We start from the raw sequence: 26,273 nt of genomic DNA on the forward strand, positions 1-26,273 counted from the left end.
CAAGATAAAATAGAGATAGGTCGATAGTTTCGCACATTGTCGGTGTCGCCTTTCTTATAGACAGGCACAATTCTGGCCTTCTTAGCACAATTCTGGCCTTCTTAAATTCTAATATATTATGTACCTACATGTATTTTTTCTATTATGAAGAATATAATAGCATCATCATCAGCCCATATACTTTCTCACAGAGAAGAGTATATTGTAATAAAGTATGTATATTAGAACATATAAGTACATAAATAAAATGCTTATCTGTGACTCTACCTAAATCCTTCCGAAACGATTAAGCCGAAGTTTTATATTTTTTTACATAATATACGGTAGTTTCAGAATAGCTCGTTAAATTGGTATAATATTTCATACCACTAGGCTCTTGACTAGATTACCAGACAGTACCTACATTTATAAAGATAGATAATAATATATACATAACTCTTTGCAGTACATTATTTGATGGGTAAGCACTAACCAGTAGAGATAACAGATAAAACTGTAGCTAAAACCAAGAAGCTTAGTTAAAACCTTAGATTAAAACTAATATTAAAACCTATTTTTGTTAGAAATATTTCAATAAATAGAGTTTACTGGCACAAAATAGAAAAAGTAATGGCAATTCCCAAAAATATTCCAAAATTGACAGTTGCTTTATGACACGGACTGGTTTAAGAATTTTATAGAGTTTAATAATTTTTTAACGAACGAAAAAATAAGTGGTTTCAAAAGTAACAGACTCTATTTTAATTGTGACGCTTTAAATACATATTTGGAAGTATTATTTTGGTAAGCTGTAATTCAACTTTATTTAACGTTTAGTACGGTGTAAATATTAGGAGAAAACAAGTATATATTTCTTTATTGAATTACAATGGACATGAAATATTCAGTGTTTACTGAAAATTTAATGTCCTTGTAGTTCTGCACATTTTTCATAGATGGCGCTATATTCAAAACTGCGCATATTATTATAATAATTGAAGCTGAATTAGCTAGTGAATGCGTGTTGATTGTTTTAAAACAATTCTATGAACGCCATTGCATCTCAATTCGCTGAAGCATGTGTATATAAACAGTAATAACTCATTACTGAGAAGTGATAAGCTGTACTAGCCTAGCAACTTTGTAGACCAAACAAATATTATTAACGTAACCATTTGGCGCCAATTTAAGAATTGCTGGAGGATTGGTCTAAGATATTTCAGTATGATATCGTTTAGAAAAAAATCCATTATCCATTATTGTTGAGCAGATCAACAGTATTCATTATTGCAGTTTTGTTATTTTCTACACAACTTACAAGTTACAATTTACAATTGAACAGCTTTAGGTAGAGATTTCATTTAATTATGCCTCTCTATACTAAATAGCACAGCTTAAATAATTTCACTTACATATTAATTTTTATTACAAAATAGGTCTCTAGGTCCTGGCTTCGGTTCATCTATACTTCTTGGGACACCCTGTATATAGCTATATTTTTTTATTTTTTTTAATATTAGCTATAAAAACTATGAGGAGTTAGGTATCTTTAATTATTATAATCTGTTCCTATTACCTTACTGCGCATTAAAAAATAAAAGCACAACAATGTAGATAATTTTGAAACCCCGTAAATAACACAGACTTAACAAACCATAGAGTAACCACGAATTTATAGCCCTCTAGGCTCTAATCATCCCCATTCCGTTCCCGCGTTAAGGCATTATTTACGGTACAATATAGGTCACTGAACTACACAATATAATGCCGATCCGTATCTTTCCCTTTGTAATAACTCCCGTGATTTGCAACTGCTGGCTTACTGTTTAATTTAACGACATTTATTGGTTTATAAGCGTTCTTAAATATGGATGTTTAGTACCGTGACATGACCTGGTTTGTGGGAATTGTTTGAAATTTAAAGTTATAAAAGTTTTATTTGATACTAAGAATCAGAACCTTATGTTACTTAAAGCCTATATTATTATGGGCTTATTTGACCATAACCAAGTTGGCCATGTTTAGCGTGAGTGAAAGAAATGAAAAAAAAGACAAGGTATGATAAAGTTCATCTAGGTAGAATTCCAACCAATACCCATTTCCCCATCACGACGGAAGACAGTGGGGTTTTAGTCGGTAAGAATCCGACATAACCCACGGCTCCTTCCCCGGGTGCCGTGAGTATCTTTGGAAGATTTCCTCACTTAAAAAAAAGGTAAAATACAGCAAATATACGTCACACATAATGCTTAGGGAAAAGACTGTTTTATTCAATACTAGCGGTCTGCCCCGGCTTCGCTCGTGGTCCATGTTTACGTTTTGTCTCCACAAGAACCATCCTCGTACTTCAAGGAATATTGTATGAAAATAATTAACAGAATCGGCTCAGCCGTTCTCGAATATGCGCTTACCAACACATTTTGCGATTCATTTTTAATTATATTATAGATATTTGTTTCAGTTTAGATGTAGATTACATAATAATTATAAGAATACTTTATACATGCAATATACATTTATACAAAATAATGCAGGCAATAATAATTTCTTTTTGATAAAACATAGCGTGGGACTGATAAGGACGTCGATTTTGTTGTAGAAGTCTTGTAATCAATTTAATGAATGAATGAATGAATGAAAAATACTTTATTGTACACCAGATATGATACATTTTATAAACTTAACAATAAATTAATCAATGTACAGTAGGCGGCCTTATCGCTGGCAGCGATCTCTACCAGGCAACCCAAAAAAAGTCGAGGAAAATAGTTAACTTAATCATGGTGGTGCATAATAAATAAAAGTGCATGAATCAGAATAATATTTATATACTATAACTACATAGTAAATACATACATATATACCTGTATTATAAATATTATATACTTGCACAGATAATATAATGTATATAATATATATATAAGGACACATACATATATATATACATACATATACATACATAAATATACATACATACATATAAGCATATACAATAAACAAGAGGGTTAACAATTGGCCTGCGACAGTTTACTATAATAGTTTTTAACTTTATTTTTGAAAGTAAAAATCGATTCAGCACGTCTTATTTCTTCGGGTAACGAATTCCAGAGGTTAATGACGGAGACAGTGAAGGAGGAGTGAAAGAAATTAGAACGGTGGGAAGGAATACTTAAGGTTAAAAGGTTAGAGGAACGGAGAGTTAAGGAATGTTCGTTGAGAAACTTGAAATTTTCTTTAAGATAGGAGGGGGTCTTAGGATCGAATAAGATACCGTATAATAAATGCAGCATATGAGTGAATGTTTACCACGAAGAAACTTTAGCAATTTCAACTGTATTAAGGTCATGGTAATTTGCTGTAGCTTATTTATAAGTAGCGACCTTATTTCCGATGTAATTGCAATATGAAAATTACGTTACTTGAATATTTTTTCTGCTAAGATACCTTAGATAAAATAAAAATTAGTATGAAATAATGTTCAAAATCCGTGTTACAGTCGCAGCGCGTAGCGTCTATTTTTTTATTACACGCTTTATATTAGCTTCACCTGTATGTTTGTTTGTTTGTAACCGACTTCTTTGGGCGCGATTTTGACCCACTTTAAACGGCCAGATTTCGTTCAAACTTTGTAGATTTATTGAGGACCGATGACAATACACTAATTTGATAAAATTATTCCATTTTTTAGTTCGGTTTCTATAAAAAGCGTGTTTTTTAGTTTTTTTAAACTATTATTATTTTACACGCTTTTTATTAGCTTCACCTGTATTTTTGTTTGTAACCGACTTCTTTGGGCGCGATTTTGACCCACTTTAAACGGCCAGATTTCGTTCAAACTTTGTAGATTTATTGAGGACCGATGACAATACACTAATTTGATAAAGCGTGTTTTTTAGTTTTTTTTAACTATCATTTATTTTCCTTTGTCTTCATCTCTAGTAATAATTGGACTATGCAACATCACAAAATTGTCGATTTGATAATTCGGAAGATTTGCTTGAGCTCAAAAAGCGAGTGAACAAACAAACAAATTCTTCAGCTTTATTTACAGCTAATATTTTTCAAACTGCAGAGCCTAGTTACGAGTAACTATTGCGCAGCAGGTGAAGGCTGAAAGATGTGGCTTCGAACTCCGAATCCTCGTTCAAACATAAATTTTTGAAGTGAAAACTTCTTTAGCGGCGTTGAGCACTTTTTCTGTAATGGGTATAAAATCTTAAACTCGCGTCAGGACGCGTGACCTATCGAAAAAGCGTAAGACGGATGGAGAGAACTCAACGTTAATAATCAAGTTTTCACTTTTGCCGGCACTCTTTTTTTATCCTTGATTTTCTCGCCTCAGCTCCGCTCAAATGATTTTTATTGAAAAAAATATTGCCCTAATTCAAATTTAGATAAATCCGTCTCTGAAGAGAACTCGTGTTACGTAACATGCTTATTACGTGACATAATTAATCTTTTTCTTGCACGCCTCATAAGCGAAGCGCGTGAGATAGTGCTCTACTCTTGTCAGTATTAAAAAGACAAAAAAGAAAAGTTATTGAATTTTTTAACATGTGTTTTCGTGTTAAAAATACGTCCCCTGAAATGTTTTCCTACAAAATGTACGGTACTGTCTGCAGATGTATTGGTCTCACACCCAAACAAGTCTCTCGGTGCACATTTTGGCCACTCCCTTGACCGCGGTCGCACGCGAGGGGTGCTTGACCTGTCGTTACGTGCATGCTGTAAGACGTAATGCTTAGCACACAGTGTGGTTTGGTTTAGTATAGATAGTATAGTGTTATATCATCTGTGATTAAATATATATAAGAAGTTTGTAGGGCACGATTTGTATGGATATTTGGGGATGTCTAGCGAATTTTAGATGTAATGTAATTGTTATTTTAGTTAATAGCTGTGCCCTGCGGTTTTACCCGTGTTGCTCCACTCCTGTTGGTCTTAGCGTGATGATATATACCCTATAGCCTTCCTCAATTAATGGGCTATCTAACACCGAAAGAATTTTTCAAATCGGACTAGTAGGTAGTTCCTGAGATTATCTCGTTCAACAAACAAACTCTTCAGTACAGTATTAAAAATTTAGATTGATAAATGATAAGGGATGGGTGGTGAAGATGTATAGTTTGTTGCATTCTTTGGATCTTTCCAAAGAATATCAAAGATAAACAATCTTTTGTTTATGTGCATTTTTATCAAATAGTAGCACGTAACAACTAATGATGGTAGAATCATTGCAATTGGACTAAGTTTTCTAGCGGAGTCTATGAAAATCTATTGAATATACGAATAGCATTATTTCTTTTCTAAGTTTGTTTATAATAATTGAAATATGTATTACTAGCTGCGCACCGCGGTTTCACCCGCATTGCTCCGTTCCCGTTGGTCTTAGCGTGATGATATTATTTAGCCTATAGCCTTTCTCGATAAATGGGCTAATCTAATCATAAATATATAATAAAGTAGTTACTGATATTAGCGCGTTCAAACAAACAATCAAACTCTTCACCTTTATAATATGAGTATAGATTTGCATCAGCCTGTGTAGTCGTTACTCAGACTGTAATAACGTAAGGGTGTTTGAAGGTAAATTTCATACTTCACGGTAATTATTGATATTAGTGCGATAAAGCTAACGCAACGCAACTAATTTATTATTTGTTGAGTTCGTTTTTGTGTTATTACCCACCGTTGATAACAACTATTTGAAACACATTTTGAATTAAAGCTGAGCTTTCATTATTATAAAAAAATCATATAAATTGCATTAAAAATCGCATGAAATTATTCGCATGAAACATTCCCGAAACTGTTTGATTCTCCCATACAATTCGCGGTGTTTTTCTTTACCTTGTTATTTGTAGACATTTTAACCTATCAAATACTGTAATAGGAATAGGATATAACCAAGTAGGTAGGTACAAAGAATTTCTAATTTTTATTTGATAACCCAATCATGGTTAAAATATCATCACCACGGCTGAAACATCCCGTTTTCCACAGTTTTCATCACAAAAATCAACGAATACACTTAAAATTAATAGCCATTTAGCTAAGCATATAAACAATTACGTCTTCTATAGATAATATATAAACTCAAACTCAAACTCAAACTCAAACATTTATTTATTCAATTAGACTACTTTTAGTAGCACTTTCGAATCGTCATTACATAAGTATTTTTAACATTTACCACCGATTCGGAAAGCATATAGGGATGACTAAAAGGAAAATGGAAATTGAAACACAATTTCAAAGCTCTATAATTTTATAGATAGATGGACGTCCTAGGTGATATTTAGCTTTAATATCGGTTACAGCTGATTATTAAACAACTGTTCAGAATACACGAGTTTATTACATTTTTAATCATGCCCTACTTTTTAGGGCTTATTGATTCTTCGATGTGTATGAAATTATTAAGTGGATTGTTTAAGTGGTGATGTCAGGTTGTGGAAGTCTTTAAAAAGTTATTATCAACACCTGGGTATAGAAATAAAATACCACGACCATTGTAATAATCTAAAACCAATGTTTTAAATGCGAATGTCTGTCTGTTTGTCTGTTATGCTGTAGCAACGAATAAAATAACACAGCTAGTTTGGACAACTCGCCACTGCCAAGAACTTTATTTGACATCATTTGCTTCCACAATTTTATGGATAAAAATGAAACTATACACCACTAGCTTCTTGAAGCACTGTCTACTTTCTAGCAATGGTAACTATGTAAAAATATTGTTTTTAGGTTTATTATGTATATGTACCTACTGACAGCCGTAAGAGAGCATTTTAATTCATTATGCATTTTGTAGGATAATAAATTTTGATTTGAGTAAATACAGTAATGAATTTTCATATAATACTGGATACCACGGGATTCTTATCAACAAGCATTGGAGTTGCCAATCACATAAAATAACATAAGCAATCTCATTATTGATGCCAAAAATTCCCGAGCATGTCGTGAACTCGTGACCCTCTTAGGGCGCTTGTGCACTACAAGGAATTTTACTGTCCGGCATTCCGATTTTTTACGGTCCGGTTTGGCATGAAAAAACCGATGAATTGCTTGTGCACCTGTCCGTCTTTACTCGGATCAGTGCGGTACAGTTCAAGGAAGTATGGCGGTATAATGCTATCATAATTGATTGTTTTCGCATTTTACAAGAAACGAGTAAAAATATAGAAGGTGAAATATATATACTTCGTTATAATAAAAAGTAAAGTTCCGTAAGAGATTTAAAATGCGTGTTTCACTTATTTATTTTAATCGGTGACGAGGAGCTAAATCTATTCCCACTGGAACTTTAACTTACCAACACTTACTTAGATAATAATTATAGGTCAATGCTTGGTCAATGTATATAAAATAACAATACCGACTTCTCAAATCTCATTGCCAGCTAAAAGAAAGTAAAACAAGAGCTTGCTTTCAATTGGCATATGCAATAAAAAGAGTAAAATCCAAGCAAGTGGGCACTCGAAAACAATTATACCTACAGCGACTCGTAAACTCAAAAAACCATCCGGAATAGGGAAAAGTAAAATGTCGGACAGTAAAATTACGTATAGTGCACAAGCTAGTATTTAGATTATTTGCGTGCCATACCGGACCGTAAAAAATCGGAGTGCCGGACCGTAAAATTCCTTGTAGTGGACAAACGCCCTTACCGTCATTTCGATTCGTTGTTGAAGGATTTACTCAATAAGCCCATACTATTTATGTATGTCCTCGTATAAAATGTATGTTTACCATTACTTTGGTGAAATTGACAAAAACATCAGCTGATAGCCATGTAAAAAGTAGTATTATCTTAATATAATATATAAATCTCGTGTCACAATGTTTGTCCTGGACTCCTAAACCACTTAACCGATTGTAATAAAATTCGCACACCATGTGCAGTTCGATCCAACTTGAGAGATAGGATAGTTTAAACATGTAGGTACCACGGGCGAAGCCGCTAGTTATCACATATATTTTACGATGAAGAGACATAAAAGTATATTTATACAAACATTTCTTAAACAATAACGGGACTAATGACTATCCACCCAGAGTAGTGTCTATAGATATTCTATTTCTATCAAATCCCATGAACATTACTGAACAATACTTCATAAGTTATTCATTCATGATTCATGCTTTATAATACAAAATGAAAAAAATAACACCTCTACATGGATGCATATTGCATGTTGCCAAATGAAGCAACTTATTGTACTTTTCTTAATTTGAAATACTTGAACGTATTATTAATTGTAGGTTAATCTTCTTATATATAAAAATGAATCGCAAAATGTGTTGATAAGCGCATAACTCGAGAACGGCTGAACCGATTTCGATAATTATTTTTTTATTATATTCCTTTAAGTACGAGGATGGTTCTTATGTAGAGAAAACGTAAAAATGTACCACGGGCGAAGCCGGGGCGGACCGCTAGTATTTTCATATATTTTTTAGTACGAATTGTAATCTATTTTACCCTAATAATAATAATAATATGAGCTTCTAACGCAGTCTACGCCGTCGCGTGTTCGTAGACGCCCGTTACGTTAGCTACGCCGTAGCGATTCGTGAAAGTTTCTAGTTCTACATTAATTTGAACATTTATTTTAATTGCTTAAATTACAATTTGTGTTGAGTGAAAAATATATATAAAGTTCTACGATTTTCAAAAGCTTAGTTTTTTAAGGAAAATCGTTTAAAAAGGACTTGCTATGAGTTATAACTCAAAATGCGAGGTATTTGTTAAATATTTTTATTATATTATCTTAGTCAAATCATAGTCGAGTAAATATTAAAAAAAAAAAAACATTGTTTTGCAATATTGTAATAAGCTTTAAGGCAATTACATGGTACAACGACCTTAATGATTCTGTCACTATATTTGAATTTGTTTTTTTAACCGCCCTCTATAATATACATCATTGTTGAAGTAAAAGTGACCAAAGATTATGGAATTGTAAAATGTATCGTATTGTATCGTAATGTGTTAGTGGTTTCTACCTAATTTATGTTTTCTCTGAGAGGCAGTAACATATTACATTTATGAATAGTAAATATTGTGTACTATGTATGTTGTAAATGTAATGTAGGAAGACTCATCTTTCAAAATTAACCGTTATAAGCAAAGTCTCTACTACATGACCCATTCTGGAGACCTTAAGATGACTAAGCAAGTAATTATAAGTTCTAGAGTGGGGAACAGTTAAGAAAACACCGATTTAGAAATTAATTTTATTCAAAATGGACTCTACTATATTCTGGAGACCTGATGATGGCTGGGGTGGAGAACATCTCACCTACAGAGATATAAAAGATGGAGTACATTATTTGACGTAATTCTATAGAACGGCCTCTACCATGTCATGGTGTATCGAATGGTAATGGTGACCAGGCAAATGTATTTAGCGTTCTCTGTATATCTCTTCATGCCTATATTCCTACGAATTGCATGCATGCATGAAGTTGCATGCATATATTCCTACGAATATATGCATGCAACCTACACACACCGAAAAAAATAGGGGAACGAACAAGAAATCACGTCTTTTTCTACTTGTTATGTATTTTGAAGTTCGTTAGAGGTTAATTTTTTAAATCCCTTACGTCTTTGAAATGACGATGATGAAAAAAAATGTGTTTCGATTTTTAAAAATTAAATTTTTTTTTTCATTTCCACAACCGCACATCCCGTCTCAAACTGAAGTATCATCCTCATCATCTGGATGCATGGCGATCTAGTACAGTGCGATTCACCCGGCACTTTTTGCCAAGAACAACATCGTTGTGGAATGAACTTCCATCTGAGGTGTTTCCAAGCGTCTTCGACAAGGAGATGTTCAAAAAAAGGGCATATAAACATCTTAAAGGCCGGCAACACATTCGCGGTGCCTCTGACAACGCGAATGCTAATGGGCGGCGGGCTTCACAGTTCACTTTCCATCAGGTGACCCGCCTGCTCGCTTGCCCGCTTAACTATTAAAAAAAATATATTATACCCATTTAAGAGTTTGGTGCCTATTTATCGACTATTTATAGCAGCTTCAAAACAAAAATATTGTAACGTGTTTTAAACTGAGTTCATTTATTTCTACTGTTTATCTTTGAACACATTACAAAATGAATGATTTTCCTGCGACTGAAGTTACCAGAGCCATAGCTATGACTGATATGGGTCATACCTTCCGTTCAAAGAATACAGTGTTAGTTGTGGCGATATCTATGGTAATCGAATAAAATAAAATAAAAATTTTAGGACTTACCGATAGCCCATAAAAAAGAAGTAGGGTAGTGTCCTACCATACTTTTCCGGTGTGACCACCCGCCATACCGACGTGAATGCGTTGATTTAAAAAATAAACAATTCAACCATTAGTACCAGGCTAATTTTTGCACAGGTAATCATCGTCCAGTAGCCATGTACGAAAATCGCCATGCCATACTTTTCAGACAGTTCCAAATGGTCGCCATACCGCCAAAAATCAGCAAATTTTTGCTAAACGATTTGTACCACCTTAAATTTTATTAAAGTGAAACTTTTATTACATCGTCTCAAACTTTTTGGTCTGTGTAGCGCATGTCGCGTGTATCGCGGCTGCCGAGTCGGTATACCTACTCGGCAGCCGACCGTCACGCGACATGCGCTACACAAAGCAGTGTTCGGAACCGTTCGAACAGTTTCACTTTTACCGTGGTTTCATAAAACCACACAACATTTATTTTCAACAGCTCCTGAATTATCATAAACAGAAGTGTGATAATGCCATACCTATGGGAGGAGGCGAATTTGTACAATAAAGTTTTTCATTGTAAGATTTTATTCGGATTTTGAACGGTTTGTAGCAGTATGGCACAAATTTTTAACCGACTAATACTTTATTAAAGTACATATGTATTAAATAAAAATAACTACGTTAAAAAAAAGTCGGTGCCAACAAAGTGCCAAGCACTAAGCACTTAGTATTAAGCCCGTGCACCGACATCAAACCTATTTAATAAATAGCACATATAAATAATATGTAGTAATTAATAATATCAAATCTCTTTTATTTTTTATTTTTAACGTAGTTATTTTTTCCTCTATTAAAAGTAAGGCAAATATAGTAATGGTCACATTGCGTCACATACTTTCCAAATAGATATTTGCCATAAATGCCATACTGGTACGAATCGTCAATTTTTTTTTACGTCTTGGCTTAAATCTCACAATCGTCCGCCCCATGTTTTTTTGTAATCTGGGATAACTTTTTGTAGGTAGAATTGTATACAAACAAACAAAATATAATGATCCCATACTATAACAAGTATTTTACGTATTGTACAGTCGTATTTTTGAAACGTGTCGAATAAATAAGTTTTTTAAGCACTTTTCCCCCTACTAGAAGTATGGCAAATATAATAATGGACACATTTTATCTAATACTTTTCAAAAATCCAAATGCAATACTGGTATAAATCGTTTAGCGAAAAAAAAAACATTCTGATTTTCGGCGGTATGGCGACCATTTGGAACTGTCTGAAAAGTTGTCGGTCTGAAAAGCATGGCGATTTTCGTTCGATTTTCGATTGCGATTTTCGATATTCGCTACTGGACGATGATTACCTGTGCGAAAATTAGCCTGGTACAAATGGTTAATTTTTTTTTAAATCAAGGCATTCACGTCGGTATTATGGTCTCTAAATCACACTGGAAAAGTATGGCATGACACTACCGCCTACTTCTTTTTATGGGCTATCGCCTATCGGTAAATCCTAAAACTAATGTGTTACAAATCGTTTGACTTCCGTAATTTATCCGATGAGTTCGACTTAAGCCCATGCAGTCGCATGGGCTTAAGTCTGCCGGTACCACTGTTCTGACCATCATTTTTCTTTTTGTCATTGCGTACTAAGACCACTGTAGAACCGCCATCCTGTTACAAATGACCCAAAATTTTGTGTCAGTATCTCCCGGCTTTGGATTGTTTTGGACCCTAGAACAGCAATTAATCTTTTTTAAAAAATATTCAAGGCACAGGGAAAGTCTGGTTACTGTTTTATAGGTATGTGTTTTCTGATAATATTTTACTGTCAAAAATTATCAACACTGGATATTATTCAATGACGCCTTTCAAAAACAAAACTAATTTACAAACAGATTTTTATATCTTTACATACCTATTTTTAACTTTCATTTCATGAACTGCTCATGTAAATACCCATTACAATCTGGTTTAATTTAACAAAACATTCAATTCGGTGAATTTTAGCATTATTTTGCAAAAAAAACCGCACGTACAGTCCCCCGTCCGAGTCGAACTGACACCGTCAAATTTCGTCGAAAATATGCAATAGAGGTGAGGTTTTATGTGGGTTTTATTATAAATTCGAGTTTTTTCTTGATAATTCAACGATAATAATGAAAATTGAAAAAACAATCAATACAAATTGTTACAAATATCATAACATATTTTTTGGTATAAATTTCATGTATAAATATGTAGCCGTTTTCCTAACAAAATGCGTTTTATGTTCAAAAAGGGGTTGATTTGTATGTATTTTTTTATGTTTAGGCCGTTCTAAAATGAAAAGTAAACAATACACTTTGTTAATTATATCCTTGAGTATCACATATATTTTTTTTAACACAATCGTACCAACAGTTTCCTCAACAAAATTCAATATGTATAAGGTGTTTTTCGGTTTTGACCATAGTAATCCCCTTAATGAAAAATATTATAGCGTTATTTGAAAGTTTTATAAATTATTTTTGTTTACGTTGTTATTCTTTTAAAACAAAGTGGTGCATTCTGACTTGTGTTAAGTACTATAGGTTTTCGTTTATTCTATTTTTAAATAATAATTTAAGTAATTTTTATTTAACTTGGGTTTCTAATTCATTAAATTAAATAAAAAAAAATTAGATAATTGACTTTTTTAGCGATAAGGCCTTTTTGTACGTGTTTGTTTTGTATGTGTTCTTTTGTATTGTTTCCTTATATTGGTGCAAATAAACTATTTTCATTCATTCATTCATAATTAATTAATTAAATTTTGCACGCCCCATAAGCGAAGCGTTGAGGTGGGTACTACTGTCACTCCGCGCAAAACATCTGATTTTTCAAACTTAAAATGTCTTTATGTATCATACATTGCACTTGTAAGATAATACATACACACACATATTAAGAAAAAACACTATTTTTAACATTCATGATATTTTTGATGTCATTTTTGTTATTTAAACTAGTTAAAAAACAGTTTAAAAAAGTTCTGTCTTGGACGTCCGTGTGTCTGTATGTGCGGAGGATTTTCTTGTTAACACGATAGCGACCGAAATACTTAGTAAAGTATTTCGGTCGCTATCGTGTTCAGTTTGAAAAATCGAGTCTTTTTTTTTCTCTTACGCTTGAGTATGCTCAGGAATAGAACCCTTTCATTTTTCAGGGTCTGATTCGATGTGGTTTAATTGTTATTAAATAAACAAAAATAATAATTAATAAATAATTATTAAAAAAAAAATTTGAGGCGTGCACTTTTGGATTTTCCAAATTATTTCCTAATATTGCTTAATATATGAAGCATCCCAATGTCTATTTCCAAATCCCATCCAATTCAAATTGTAATCTCTAATAATTGAAATAGTTTTTATATCAAGAAGTAGTTATGTAAGTTTATTTCTGTATGCGAGTGTGCTCTAAAGTCGATAGTGTAAGAAGAATGTTTTTGAGTGTATGTTTATTTCTTTAGCACGCCCTACAGCCTAAACCGTTGGACGGATTTTGACTTATGAGGGTTCGTTGTAATCATCAGAGTTGTGTATATGGTGTCATAGCCTAGGTACTTAATTTGGGAGTCGATTTTTTTTCATAATAATAATTCATCTTTAGTACACAGTCCAATTATCCTACTTTTTGCATAGTTGCTCGTAAGCTATTTTCGTTCGCTATCAGTCGCTTGCTAAACATAACTAGGTATATCATCAGTTTTGTGGCCGATCAGGGAAAAAGAAATCAAATAGCAAATGACGTCGACTTTTACGAGCATCGGCTTTTTATTGATTTGTAATTGTGTTGTCGCATAAATCGGTGCAGGCACGCGACGATTTTTTTATTTTCCAAACGACTTGGGTCGCCCGCGGATCTTGCAAAAAGTGGATAGGGCTGTCGATTAACGAAAAATAACTACACTTTAATGGGATGTGTATACAGGATGTTGAATTTTGAGCAAATACTTATTACACATAGCACAACAAATTTATTTTATTTCATTCCACTTTATTGTAGTACATGCATAAAAGAAAAGAAACAAAATCATACAAGAATAATTTAGCACAATAATTATTGACAGTCTTATCACTAAGCAGTACTTATTTAGATCTTGATTAGTTGAAAGGAATAGATCGGGTTGAATACGTGTACCTGAATGTGACTTTGTAATAACTTAAGATTAAGAAGATTAGAAAGTTGCTGGGTCAGTTGAACGTGATTAATAGTTTCTCTATTTTACATACACGCACTCATTTTGTATACGTACTATGTAGTATTTTTAATGAGTTTTACATAATAAGCATATAATATGCATGAAAGTTCTTATGGATGGATCAGAAGATCATTGATATTTAAATATGTATTGAGCAGTTTTTTTGAGAAATATTTTATTTATGAAACATACAAACTTGCTTTACACTTCCACAACTTTCGTACTTTTGCCTCGGGATAATAATCTCCGAGAAACATTTATCTGACTTTCACATGAAATCTACAAGTATCTCCTCAAAACTATAAATTGCACAAATAATAAATAATAAATAAATAATAAATAATAAATAAACCAAGACATTTTAGAATCGCATTAAATTAAATTTAAACGGAAGTTTGCAGCCAAAACTGAATTCGTTTTAAAAATAGGGTAATATTTGCGTTCCGTGCTCGGTCGCGTGACACAGCCCGCATTAATCCTGGATCGATCTTGTAAGAGCGTATACGCACTATGCGGGTAGCCGTCCGGCTGACCGCAAGCACAATTATGTACGTAATATTCATTTCTATGCGCACTGCGATGCGGCTACCGCAGACCGCACAGTGCGCATAGAAATGAATATTACGTACATAATTGTGCTTGCGGTCAGCCGGACGGCTACCCGCAATGCGGTTACCCGCATAATGCGTATACGCTCTAAGTGTCCAACTTTGCTTGTATTTGTTGGATCTTAAATGTATTGACTGGCTCGTTATTGATAGTTTCATATTGCATTTAAACGACTGCCTGCTAGAAAGATTTTTTGGCAATTTTTAAGTACCGAAGTAAGGTCGTTAGTCTTTTAAGAACCGCAGTAGTACTTATGTTGCGTGAATGTCAACAACGGTTTTAGCGGTTTAAAAAACGGAAATTAGCCTGTAATAAACAAAGAAAATGCTTGGATATCCTGGAGTATTCTAGAGCTTTTAAAATCTAATATCGTTAATCGGGAATTTTGCTTCGAACACGGCCAGGATTCGAGAGCGTTACAAGACGTGTATAATGTCATATCACCAACTTAAAACAATTGCAGACCATAAAGGATTTCGAAGTATCCTGTAAAAATATACGACTTTGTTTATTTTCAGCAAACTGTAAACCAAGATTGATGCACATTCATTAAAACCAACCTGAAAGCACAGGTTCACCTATAAACAATGACACATTCTGGTTCTTCAAAATACCGGCATTTTATTCGTTAGAATCTGTACATTCTTCATTTTGGGCGTTCAATAGTGCTTAAGAGTACCCAATAAAGTAAAATTCCTAGACGAACATTGAGTTCTCTAATTGTAAAATGTTGTTGTAAGAATAGAGTAGAATTATAACGGCAAAAGCAACAAACAGTTTTAACTTTGCAGCTGGCATTTATCGATTGATTGATGACATTCGTATTGTGCCACGTAAACACCAGCTAATATACATGACGTGACAATTTAACTGGCCTTGCGGGACCACCTGTCCCCGTCTATTTCTGGCCAAAGCCCACGTTGGGGTTGACATTGACTCGTCATTATAGTCACGATACAAAATGTCGATCATTTTTTATATTGTTTGCGTATGGATTCGATCAAACTGTTGTTTGAATATCGTTTGTAAATTACAAGTTATGTAGGGAGCACGTGAATCATGAATAAAAGGGCAGTAGCTGGTATAGCGGTTTTAAAATAGGCCGTTTTTCCACTCTATCCAATTTAAAAAGAGTATTAGGACAGGATTTAATATTCCTATTCAATCAGTATTTGCAGGTGGTAAAGTGAAAGTAACACATTCTTCAAATTAAAGGCCTAGTCATCTCGGTAAGCCGTCATAATATCCACCATATGATTTTACTTCCGAAAGTTTTCTCCCATGATTTTAAAACCTTTGTTGCTCTTTCATAAAAAAATTATGTAGCACACAAATATCTTGGAAATTTGCTATAGGTATCAATAACTATAACAGTTGGACTATATTTTAATAATAGAAATTCAATACTACTTCCTTTGTTGTTTTTATAGCTATTCAGTGAAATTAGTATTTATTTGTCATGTCATGATACACAGCTGTATACCTTGATATAATTACTAGTTGAAGGTCACATAGGTGTAGCCTATAGGTATAAATATTAAGTAATAATTTGTAAAGCACACTTTAATATAATAATTTTATCGTATCCATCAATATACAGCAATCTAGTGGTGACTTTGACCGTGACCCGGCTGTCGCCGCGTGACAACATTAGTCATTTCGTAATTAATTCATAGTGAATGTCAATTTAATCACGATTTAATCTAATATTGATCGTGACAACTAAATACTGAATTACCTATAAAAAAAAGAAAAGAAATTACCTATACGTGATGTATTTGAATTAGATGTAGTTATTAAAAAGGCTAGGATTGGATATATATTATGTAGGTCTGAAAAACAATGTCGTGATCACCTTTCATCACCATCATTTGCATCAACATCTCTCTAATTTTCTTCCAGGTTTTCCTCACATTTACTGTTCGCGTGAAAATTTACGAAACCTCATTTCCATTATGCGTACGAAAGATTTCTAACTTTTGGTAGATTTTGAGATTTCAAACGTTTTGTTAGACGAGTTTTAATCGCGGACTTCATATTTTTACCGAATTGCACTCACTGTAACTTATAAAATGAGACAAAAACCTTAATCTATATTAAAAACAGATAAATATTCAGTTGTTTCAGGTTTCCCGTTATAACTGAAGATGCCACATGAGCACAACGATGGGCCGCCGCGTGGCCATCTCGCCGTCCACGCCTAGGTCGCGAGCAATGGATAAGTACGAACAGTTGTCTGTGGTGAGTTGGAAACACACATTGCATTCCAACTAGACAAAGAAACTATAAAGTATGGAAGTAGAAGGCATACCTACTTTAATTAGATTTTGTTAAAAGTAAAATTACAGCGTAGAATTACGATATCTCTCAGGTCGGTGAAGGCTCATACGGCGTGGTGCTGAAATGCCGCCGCCGCGACACTGGCCAGCTGGTGGCCATCAAGAAGTTTCTAGAGACGGAAGACGATGCCGCCGTGCGCAAGATGGCGCTCAGGGAGATACGGATGTTGAAGGTAGTGGCATTGTTTTGAATGATCCCGGTTCAATGTGACATAGAAAATGGTTAAAATGGTTAAAATGGTTATAACGTGTAGATATAGAGTGTGTAGGCAAGTTCCTATTGTTTGAGTTTATTAAAGAAAAAGTTAGGAAGGATAAACTATAGAAAAAATCAATATTTTTACAAGGAATTTTAACTTATTAAAATTATTTTTTCAAAATTACGAAATCCATATTTTCTGCTGTCAAAGGAAATAATGATTTTAGTACATACTTTGAAATTGACAAAGAAATGTAAAATGAAAATTATAATTATAACTTCAGAAGCTCCGCCACGATCACCTAGTGAACATGATCGAGGTGTTTCGACGCAAGCGCAGGTTCTACCTCGTGTTCGAGTATCTGGACCACACTCTGCTGGATGAGCTGGAAGCGTCGCCAGGAGGTCTGGGAGAAGATACTGCTAAGAAGCATCTCTATCAGCTCTTGAAGGGAGTTGATTATTGTCATCAGAATTCGGTGAGTTTATGTTATGTAAATTAAAAGTACTTATATTACTGGCTTAAAATTAATGTAACCGATGTTAATATGATTTTAAAAGAGCAATTATTATAGAATTTCTTGTTATATCTTCTACATAGAAACTACGTTCCTAAAAGGTGTTTAATAATTTGTGTCTCATCGATTCAAAAGTGCACCCAATGAAATCTATTATCTTTATATTGAATCAAATGTTCAGTTGCAGTTTTAAAATTTCAGATAATCCACCGAGACGTGAAGCCCGAGAACGTGCTAGTCTCCAACAATGGTATAGTCAAATTATGCGATCTCGGGTTTGCACGAGCGCTGGCCGCACCCGGGGAGCCGTACACGGAGTACGTGGCCACCAGGTGGTATAGAGCGCCGGAGCTACTGGTCGCTGAGCATAGGTGAGTTAATATAGGAAAGAAATAAAAATATTGTAGTGATACTAATATACTCGCACTAATATATTGTAATTCCACAAGTATAGAACATGCCCGCAAACATTTGTTGCACGAATATTATGGTAAGTATATGTTTCTGTGTGGCTTGTACATCTTTTTCTTTTTTCGTTTGTTATCAATAAATGTTTTTTATTTATTTTTTATTTATTAGATGTAAATGTCTCTTCTTCATGCAATCCTCAAGTTTTTATAGCAGACATTATATTGCATAGTGCAGGTGTGCAATTTTACTAAAGTGAAGTTAATTTCGTTCTTCTCGTTTCGTCTTCTCTGTAAGTTACTACTTACTAGTACTTATTTACACTTTGATTCATTTTTTATCAGATATGGTCCAGAAGTGGACATCTGGGCGATCGGTTGTCTCTTTGCGGAAATGTTGACGGGAGACCCACTGTTTCCTGGTGATTCAGATATCGACCAATTGGCTCTTATAATCAAAACTGTAGGTGAGTATAAAATATACTTGTAACAAATTATCAATTTCAATACATAGATGATTCAATTGTTGCTATTTATTTAAAGTAATCATTCAGTCATTTGGTTGAAAAAGTGTGTTTATCTGGAAACTTTTGAACACGTTTAATAGTATAGTCCGTTTTCTTATGGGCATGCTTGTATGGAAAGGTATACATTTTTGAGTAAAGCAATGAAATTTGGTTCGAATGTTGTTCTCGTCCACCTAAGCCCAAATCGCCTGGTAGCCAGTGTCTACTCCCCGGCGGAAGGGAGGGAGGGGGGGTTATAGAACAGAGCGCCCGGCGCTCGGAAAAAAAATTCTGGCGGATTCATTTGGCCCTTTGAGTCGAGTTTGGTGTCGTTATCAGGTAACTAGATGATGCCCGATTCATTTCCCATACCAGTTTTTTAAGGTTCCGTAGCAAAATATGTCACAATCTTTAAAATAATAAACTTTTGGCAGTGGCAAAATCCAAACAAACCAGTATATTTTTATATTTTTGTATCAAACTTGATTTATAAAAAAATACTGTCTGAAAGGCCATTTCATGCAGATTATAAAAACATTAACATGTAACATATATCTTACCATTTTCAATGTGAAATAAATTATATAAAGTACAGGAACGTTCGTCAGCGCAGCGTAGGGGACGGCTAATAGACCCGAAAAATAAGCAATAACATAAAACAAAAACCAGTCAAGTGCGAGTCTGACTCGCCCATCGAGTGTTTCGTACTTATTTGTCCTATACCATGTTATCCTGTCTGGTAGGACCTGGTTAACTGATACACACACCCTTTCGTCTTTATAATATTAGTGTGATTTTTAATCATCTTTAAATTATAAATGAAGTCAGGTAACATTGTTAAAAATAAAGATATATAATAATAGAACGTTTTTGTATTAATAATAATGACAACCACCTCCACAATTACATAATTAGGTACATTTGAGCTGGCGTATAAAACACTTCAATCTGGAATTGCAAGATTTCACGCACCGACATCTTATCAATTCAAAGCTTCTCTTTTCTTTTTATTTCAGATGGGCAAGGCATATTTTGATTTATTTTAGGTCCCTAAATATATTATAAAGCCTGTAAAACTGCCCTTAAGGTGTGTTGTTTAAGGGCAGCTTCTGTGGGAGGCAAATTTTCGATTTGCCTGTCCGTTTTTGTTAAAAATTTGTTTGCGACCCTCATTTACTGTCACAGCGGGGTACAATGTGAAAAACAAACATGTACTTATATTAATTATAAAAATATATAAGTTCTGGATAAGAGTATCCTTAAAATATCGTGACCGTCCTTACCCATCATGCATTGTAATCACAAACTTTTCAATTTCACTGTCTGCATATTTTCCACTGTAAAGTGCTTCAAATCCTCGTGTGACATTCGGCTATGCCTTCCCTACCTCAAATGCAGGTGTACCTATAGTTCTTTTAGACCTTCTAGCTTGGAATACATGATATTCTGTACTAGCCATATCTGTCGACTGTTCTTAACATTATTTTGGCTACTACTTCTATATCGTGTGTTCCAAAGCTAGAAGGTCTAAAAGAACTATAGGTACACCTGCATTTGAGGTATGGAAGGCATATCCGAATGTCACACGAGGATTTGAAGCACTTTACAGTGGCAAATATGCAGACAGTGAAATTGAAAAGTTTGTGATTACAATGCATGATGGGTAAGGACGGTCACGATATTTTAAGGATACTCTCTGGATAAGAGTACTTATATTTTTTTATAATTATTATAAGTATATGTTTGTTTTTCACATTGTACCCCGCTGTGACAGTATATGAGGGTCGCAAACAAATTTTTAACAAAAACGGACAGGCAAATCGAAAATTTGCCTCCCACAGAAGCTGCCCTTAAACAACACACCTTAAGGGCAGTTTTACAGGCTGTATAATATATTTAGGGACCTAAAATAAATCAAAATATGCCTTGCCCATCTGAAATAAAAAGAAAAGAGAAGCTTTGAATTGATAAGATGTCGGTGCGTGAAATCTTGCAATTCCAGATTGAAGTGTTTTATACGCCAGCTCAAATGTACCTAATTATGTAATTGTGGAGGTGGTTGTCATTATTATTAATACAAAAACGTTCTATTATTATATATCTTTATTTTTAACAATGTTACCTGACTTCATTTATAATTTAAAGATGATTAAAAATCACACTAATATTATAAAGACGAAAGGGTGTGTGTATCAGTTAACCAGGTCCTACCAGACAGGATAACATGGTATAGGACAAATAAGTACGAAACACTCGATGGGCGAGTCAGACTCGCACTTGACTGGTTTTTGTTTTATGTTATTGTTTATTTTTCGGGTCTATTAGCCGTCCCCTACGCTGCGCTGACGAACGTTCCTGTACTTTCTATAATTTATTTCACATTGAAAATGGTAAGATATATGTTACATGTTAATGTTTTTATAATCTGCATGAAATGGCCTTTCAGACAGTATTTTTTTATAAACCAAGTTTGATACAAAAATATAAAAATATACTGGTTTGTTTGGATTTTGCCACTGCCAAAAGTTTATTATTTTAAAGATTGTGACATATTTTGCTACGGAACCTTAAAAAACTGGTATGGGAAATGAATCGGGCATCATCTAGTTACCTGATAACGACACCAAACTCGACTCAAAGGGCCAAATGAATCCGCCAGAATTTTTTTTCCGAGCGCCGGGCGCTCTGTTCTATAACCCCCCCTCCCTCCCTTCCGCCGGGGAGTAGACACTGGCTACCAGGCGATTTGGGCTTAGGTGGACGAGTACAACATTCGAACCAAATTTCATTGCTTTACTCAAAAATGTATACCTTTTCCCATAAGAAAACGGACTAGTATAGATTTTGAGTTACTGATTTTGAATTTCACTTTCTGCAATTTCTAATGTTTGAGTTTCAATTTGCACGCAATTTCTAAGACAAAAAATTGGTTGTCTGTAAAGTCGGTTTACTGGCGATAGTTGAACGTGACAACGTCCGATTGTTCTTCTTTGTCGCTCGTTCCGCGCTCTCGCTTGCACTTCAAGCCTTACATGGAACGCCTCAGAGCGAGGTAACGCCGCATGAGTCATGTTTTTTCGTGCGTGCAGCGGGCTCTATCGAATTATAAGACGTTGTCAGTTGTCACGTCAAAAAATACAATATATGACAGGTAAGCTAGCACCGCGTCACCAGCAAGTGGTATCGCGTCTATCTGGCGGTGCTGCACTATGTGCAGGCGGGGCGGGCTCTGGTCGCGCGGCGCTGCCGGGCGCGGGGCTCGCGCGGGAGCTGCTGGCCGCCGCGCTGCGCACCGAGCCGCGCGCTCGCCCCGCTGCGGCCGCGCTGCTGCGACACAAGTTAGTGTAGATATACAGGGTTAGTTTTCAATGACCGGCCAAATTTTCAGAAATGGTTCAGAATCGATAACATTTTCGATCTAATGAAAAAAACAAAACGTTTTTTTTTTTAATTAGATTTCATTCCTGTCCGCCACTAAAAAGCGAACACACGCATAAATTTGGCAATGCGCACACGCACACAAGTGCATTAATGATTCTCAATAAGCTTATCGCGTGTTTACGATTTAGGAAATTTTAAGACATTTTCAAATGAATTCTATTATTTTTAATTTTTTTTATTCGACAATAATATTTCAAATGTACCCTTGGTTTAATATCTAGATCTTAATTTTAAATTTTGGCTGGTCATTGAAAACTAACCCTGTATGTGGGGATAGTCCTGGCTGGATAGCAAAGAGCAGTGGAGTTGATATTTGAGATTGTTTGTTCAAGTATGTGTGATAGAAAAGCGTATGTTGGTGCTACTTGCATAGTGCCACCGTCCAAGAGGTTCGCGGCCCACTGCGGCCTGTGATGTGATCTGATAATTTGGGTCATGAGTGCTGCCTGTGAAAAATGTTATTAGTTACGTTGAATTAAAAAAAAAAGTTCTGCAATGTATGTATTCATGAGTATTTCAATTTGCAGATATTTTGTTACCGATGGTTTTGCGGAGAGCTTTAATGCTGAATTGAGGAAGAAACTTGGCAAAGAGTCTGAGGTAAGCGCAATTCAAATAAACATTATTAAAGGTCGATTAGGAATTTTTTAAAGGACTAAATTTTTAACTTTTACAATAAATTTCAATGTTATTAGACTCCTCCACCGCAAGGCGCAGCTCGAGTGACCGGCAAACCAAGACAACAATGGACATTGAATATTATTTCTGTGAGTCTATTGATAATTAATTTGTTACAGATGCCAAAAAGTATTTTTGAGAACTTTTGTTCCCAAAAATATGTATAATGTGGTAGCTCTTCTACAGTATCTTTTATTGTTTAGTTTTTAATTAAATACAAATTAATTGATTAAATTATTAAATATTTGTAACAGGACAACAATAGGTCTCGAACAGAAAGCACTACGGGTGAGTCGCTGATCGACTATAACTATACGCCGAGTGAGTATTCTTATTTATATTGTTATTTATTTATTTATTACATTACCAAGGAATTATTTTGACGTTATTTTATTTCATTTTCATAATATTCTAATATTTACATATAAAACCTTTTTTACATAATTATACCTCGGAAATACAAAACATGTAACATTGGATTTTTCAGAGGCATATTATCAATTAATATAAGTGGAGGGTTTTTATTCACTCTTTAAATAATGTTACAAATATTATTTCAGGTACAGAAGTTCAAATGGAAACTAGTGTTGTCGAGAAAAAGTCACAAGTGACAACCGCTGCACCAGCACCTACTGATGATGAGGTAAATGCAACGTCGAATATCTAGATGATATTTTTACATTTTTGAAGTGAAACTTCTTTAGGTGCGTTGAGAGTAAAATTTCAATTTCACATCATGGCAATAGCGTCACGTCATGGAACGAGGAAACGATTTTGGTATCTTTGAATCTTAACAAAGTTTCACTTCTAACAAGAAAGCTCTTTTTTTATTCATACACTACTTAATTTGGATAATTATTAGTTTAATTTCAGGTAAACTTATTGCTGTGTATCTTTGAATCTTGCCAAATAAGTTTCACTTCTGACACGTGTGATCGACGACACACTCACTCTTGTTTATAATAAAAATCATTGAACAAGTGAACTGTGTATTTATTAAATAAATCTAAAGTATACGACTTATTTATCTCACGTACACAAGGTGGGTTGCTGGTGCCCTACTACAGTAGGTGCGGGGGCGGCTGGTCGCGCGCCACGGTCTCTCCCGCGCGCGCTCAATGACACGTTTCACACGTTCGGAGTGCCGCTCAACGCGTACCCGAAGACGCCGTATATCAAGAAGTTCGTACATTCTATGGATAGAGGCTTTTAGTATTGTGCTGTGTTTAGTTGTGCTAAGTAATGTTTTAGTACTTACTTAAGTAATTGCTACTAAAATGGTCATCATCATACTTTTTTGCTATATAAGTAGAAATTACAGCAAGTTATAACTTGGAATAGATTGATTGCCCAAGACGCCAAACATTAATAAGTTTTATGTTTCACTTAAGTTTAAGTACTAAGTATTCAATTTTCTAAGTGTATTGTTGGTTCAAAATTTATTCATTTATTTTTATTCCATATTGTGATCTAACTTTGTTGCTAAACAAATTTTTACCATGTATACTTACATTAGTTCTTACAATGAACAAATTGGTGATCAATAATTGATGTTTTATCACAAGGGTGAACAGTAAATTGGTTATGGACGAAGAGTTGCTGCGCGGTCGATCACTCGCCAAGAAGAGTATGAAAAAATCACCGCCGGATATATCTCTGCCCTATGTGCCAGGAGGTGAGTGTTTACTATCTTAAGTCAGTATTTTATCACTTTTTAAGCTATTGCATAGCTTCTATCGCGGGCCTTGAGCGCGGGGACCGAATCCAGAAATTCCGTAACGAAAAAACCTCACGCTCCCCACTCCCACGGGCACGGAGGTGTGGCTTGAAGGCATGCTATGCAATAGCTTTACCGCGGCAGTCCTCGAGTGCCACACGTCTTTTTTATTTTACTCTATCTGCTTTTAAAAAAGAAACGTATTCATTCTAATTATTGGTCTACTATCAAATGTTACATTCTGATTACGCATAACATAGCTTTAAACACATAAAAAGAACATATAAAAACTGTTTTCTTATTATACAGCTAGCAACAGTCCAATGAAAAGAGCGAAGAAGCCCCACCCGTCGCAGCAACACACATCTAAAGCACACGATGCCTGGGACAGTAATGTGAGTTTAAAAGCCCTATTTTTCCTAATCTATATAATATTTATACATATTATTTACTAGCAGTCGTCAGTTAATATATTGTAATCAGCCCCTAAAAATTGTTTCATCTAATTAACAAATGAGAGTATATTTTAGCTAATCCCGGATCTTAGACTATTTTAACCAGTTGATCTCATCAACAAAATTACTCAACTCTTTTGAATTTTTTAATCAATCAAAAGATGTTTTTTCATATTCCTATGTCATTATATCAATAAAATTACTATTGGTATTTAAAATTGTCGAATCCGAGTCGGGTTAAATAATATAATGAATATATTGCATCTATAATTGCTAACAATTTATAATTTATTATTATATTTTCATGCAGCGTAACAGCGTAGACTTGACATCGAGCCAACGGACGCCAACCAACCTGCCCTACATGTGACTACAGGGGACGAGAGCAATTTTCCAAAAGCCCTTCACCATAGTGCAGGGCTTTCAGAAAAATGCCAGACATTATTATTATTAATTATATCGAAACTACTTGTGAATTTGTGTTGCTACCTACATAATATATGCATATTTCGGTCATGTTCATTTCGCCAAAAGCGCATCATTATAAAATGATTTTAAATTAATTAAAATTATGTTATAATGTGTAACATTGTGTGTTTTTTATTTGCTTCTATAGTCGTTAAATATAAAGTATCTGTAAAAGCTTAAGGAATTTTAGTCCAAATTCATAAGACATTGGTTAGGACTTGTTAATTTTAGCAGTGCATCTTTGTGGACTGCAGTCGCCTTTTTCATTAAATAATGATACATTTAAAAATCATGCTTTGTTGACATACTTGTGTTAAATTTATAGTGCTTATTTATCAATGTTAATTTATTAGAAAAAATAAAATTATAATTGAATAAAAAATGTAAATTTTAATTTAATTTGGAACGTTATGTTTGCTCGTTTAAAATAATTAGAAAACTAGATTGTTTTAGATTGAAATTTTGATGTAATTTAAAATGAGAGTATT

General features: G+C 34.3%; 2 protein-coding genes and 1 long non-coding RNA gene across 3 annotated transcripts in view; 2 read left to right on the forward strand and 1 right to left on the reverse strand.

The window, feature by feature from the left end:
• LOC149480844 (uncharacterized) overlaps positions 1-3,717 on the reverse strand; it is a 104,722-nt gene extending 101,005 nt beyond the window's left edge. Inside the window, exon 1 of the long non-coding RNA XR_016316919.1 lies at positions 3,509-3,717. This is a non-coding gene — a long non-coding RNA (uncharacterized LOC149480844). The remainder of the gene's footprint in view (positions 1-3,508) is intronic.
• Positions 1-26,273, forward strand: part of LOC149480853 (leech-derived tryptase inhibitor C-like) — a 242,428-nt gene that overhangs the window by 32,077 nt on the left and 184,078 nt on the right. The window lies entirely within an intron of this gene.
• LOC149480855 (cyclin-dependent kinase-like 2) lies at positions 8,678-26,262 on the forward strand. The gene is made up of 15 exons (XM_089706030.1): positions 8,678-8,726; positions 17,176-17,298; positions 17,429-17,569; positions 17,880-18,074; positions 18,315-18,484; positions 18,866-18,987; positions 22,178-22,364; positions 22,995-23,067; positions 23,163-23,234; positions 23,400-23,466; positions 23,706-23,788; positions 24,188-24,327; positions 24,711-24,820; positions 25,172-25,257; positions 25,628-26,262. The coding sequence occupies exons 2-15, from the start codon at positions 17,212-17,214 to the stop codon at positions 25,685-25,687; spliced, it is 1,593 nt and encodes a 530-aa protein (XP_089562156.1). The 5' UTR covers positions 8,678-8,726; positions 17,176-17,211; the 3' UTR covers positions 25,688-26,262.

The sequence above is a fragment of the Colias philodice genome, chromosome 17 (genome assembly GCF_061535455.1).
Source record: "Colias philodice isolate Cphi_HAF_F1 chromosome 17, ilColPhil1 Martin Lab GWU primary, whole genome shotgun sequence".
Lineage (NCBI taxonomy): Eukaryota > Metazoa > Arthropoda > Insecta > Lepidoptera > Pieridae > Colias > Colias philodice.

Bases quoted from the DNA above. Each gene is read 5' to 3' on its own strand.
- LOC149480855 (XM_089706030.1), top strand. From the start codon at position 17,212: ATGAGCACAACGATGGGCCGCCGCGTGGCCATCTCGCCGTCCACGCCT. The intron at 22,365-22,994 runs GTTAGTGTAGAT...TTCAATTTGCAG, and splicing joins GCCGCGCTGCTGCGACACAA to ATATTTTGTTACCGATGGTT. The intron at 23,467-23,705 runs GTGAGTATTCTT...ATATTATTTCAG, and splicing joins CGACTATAACTATACGCCGA to GTACAGAAGTTCAAATGGAA.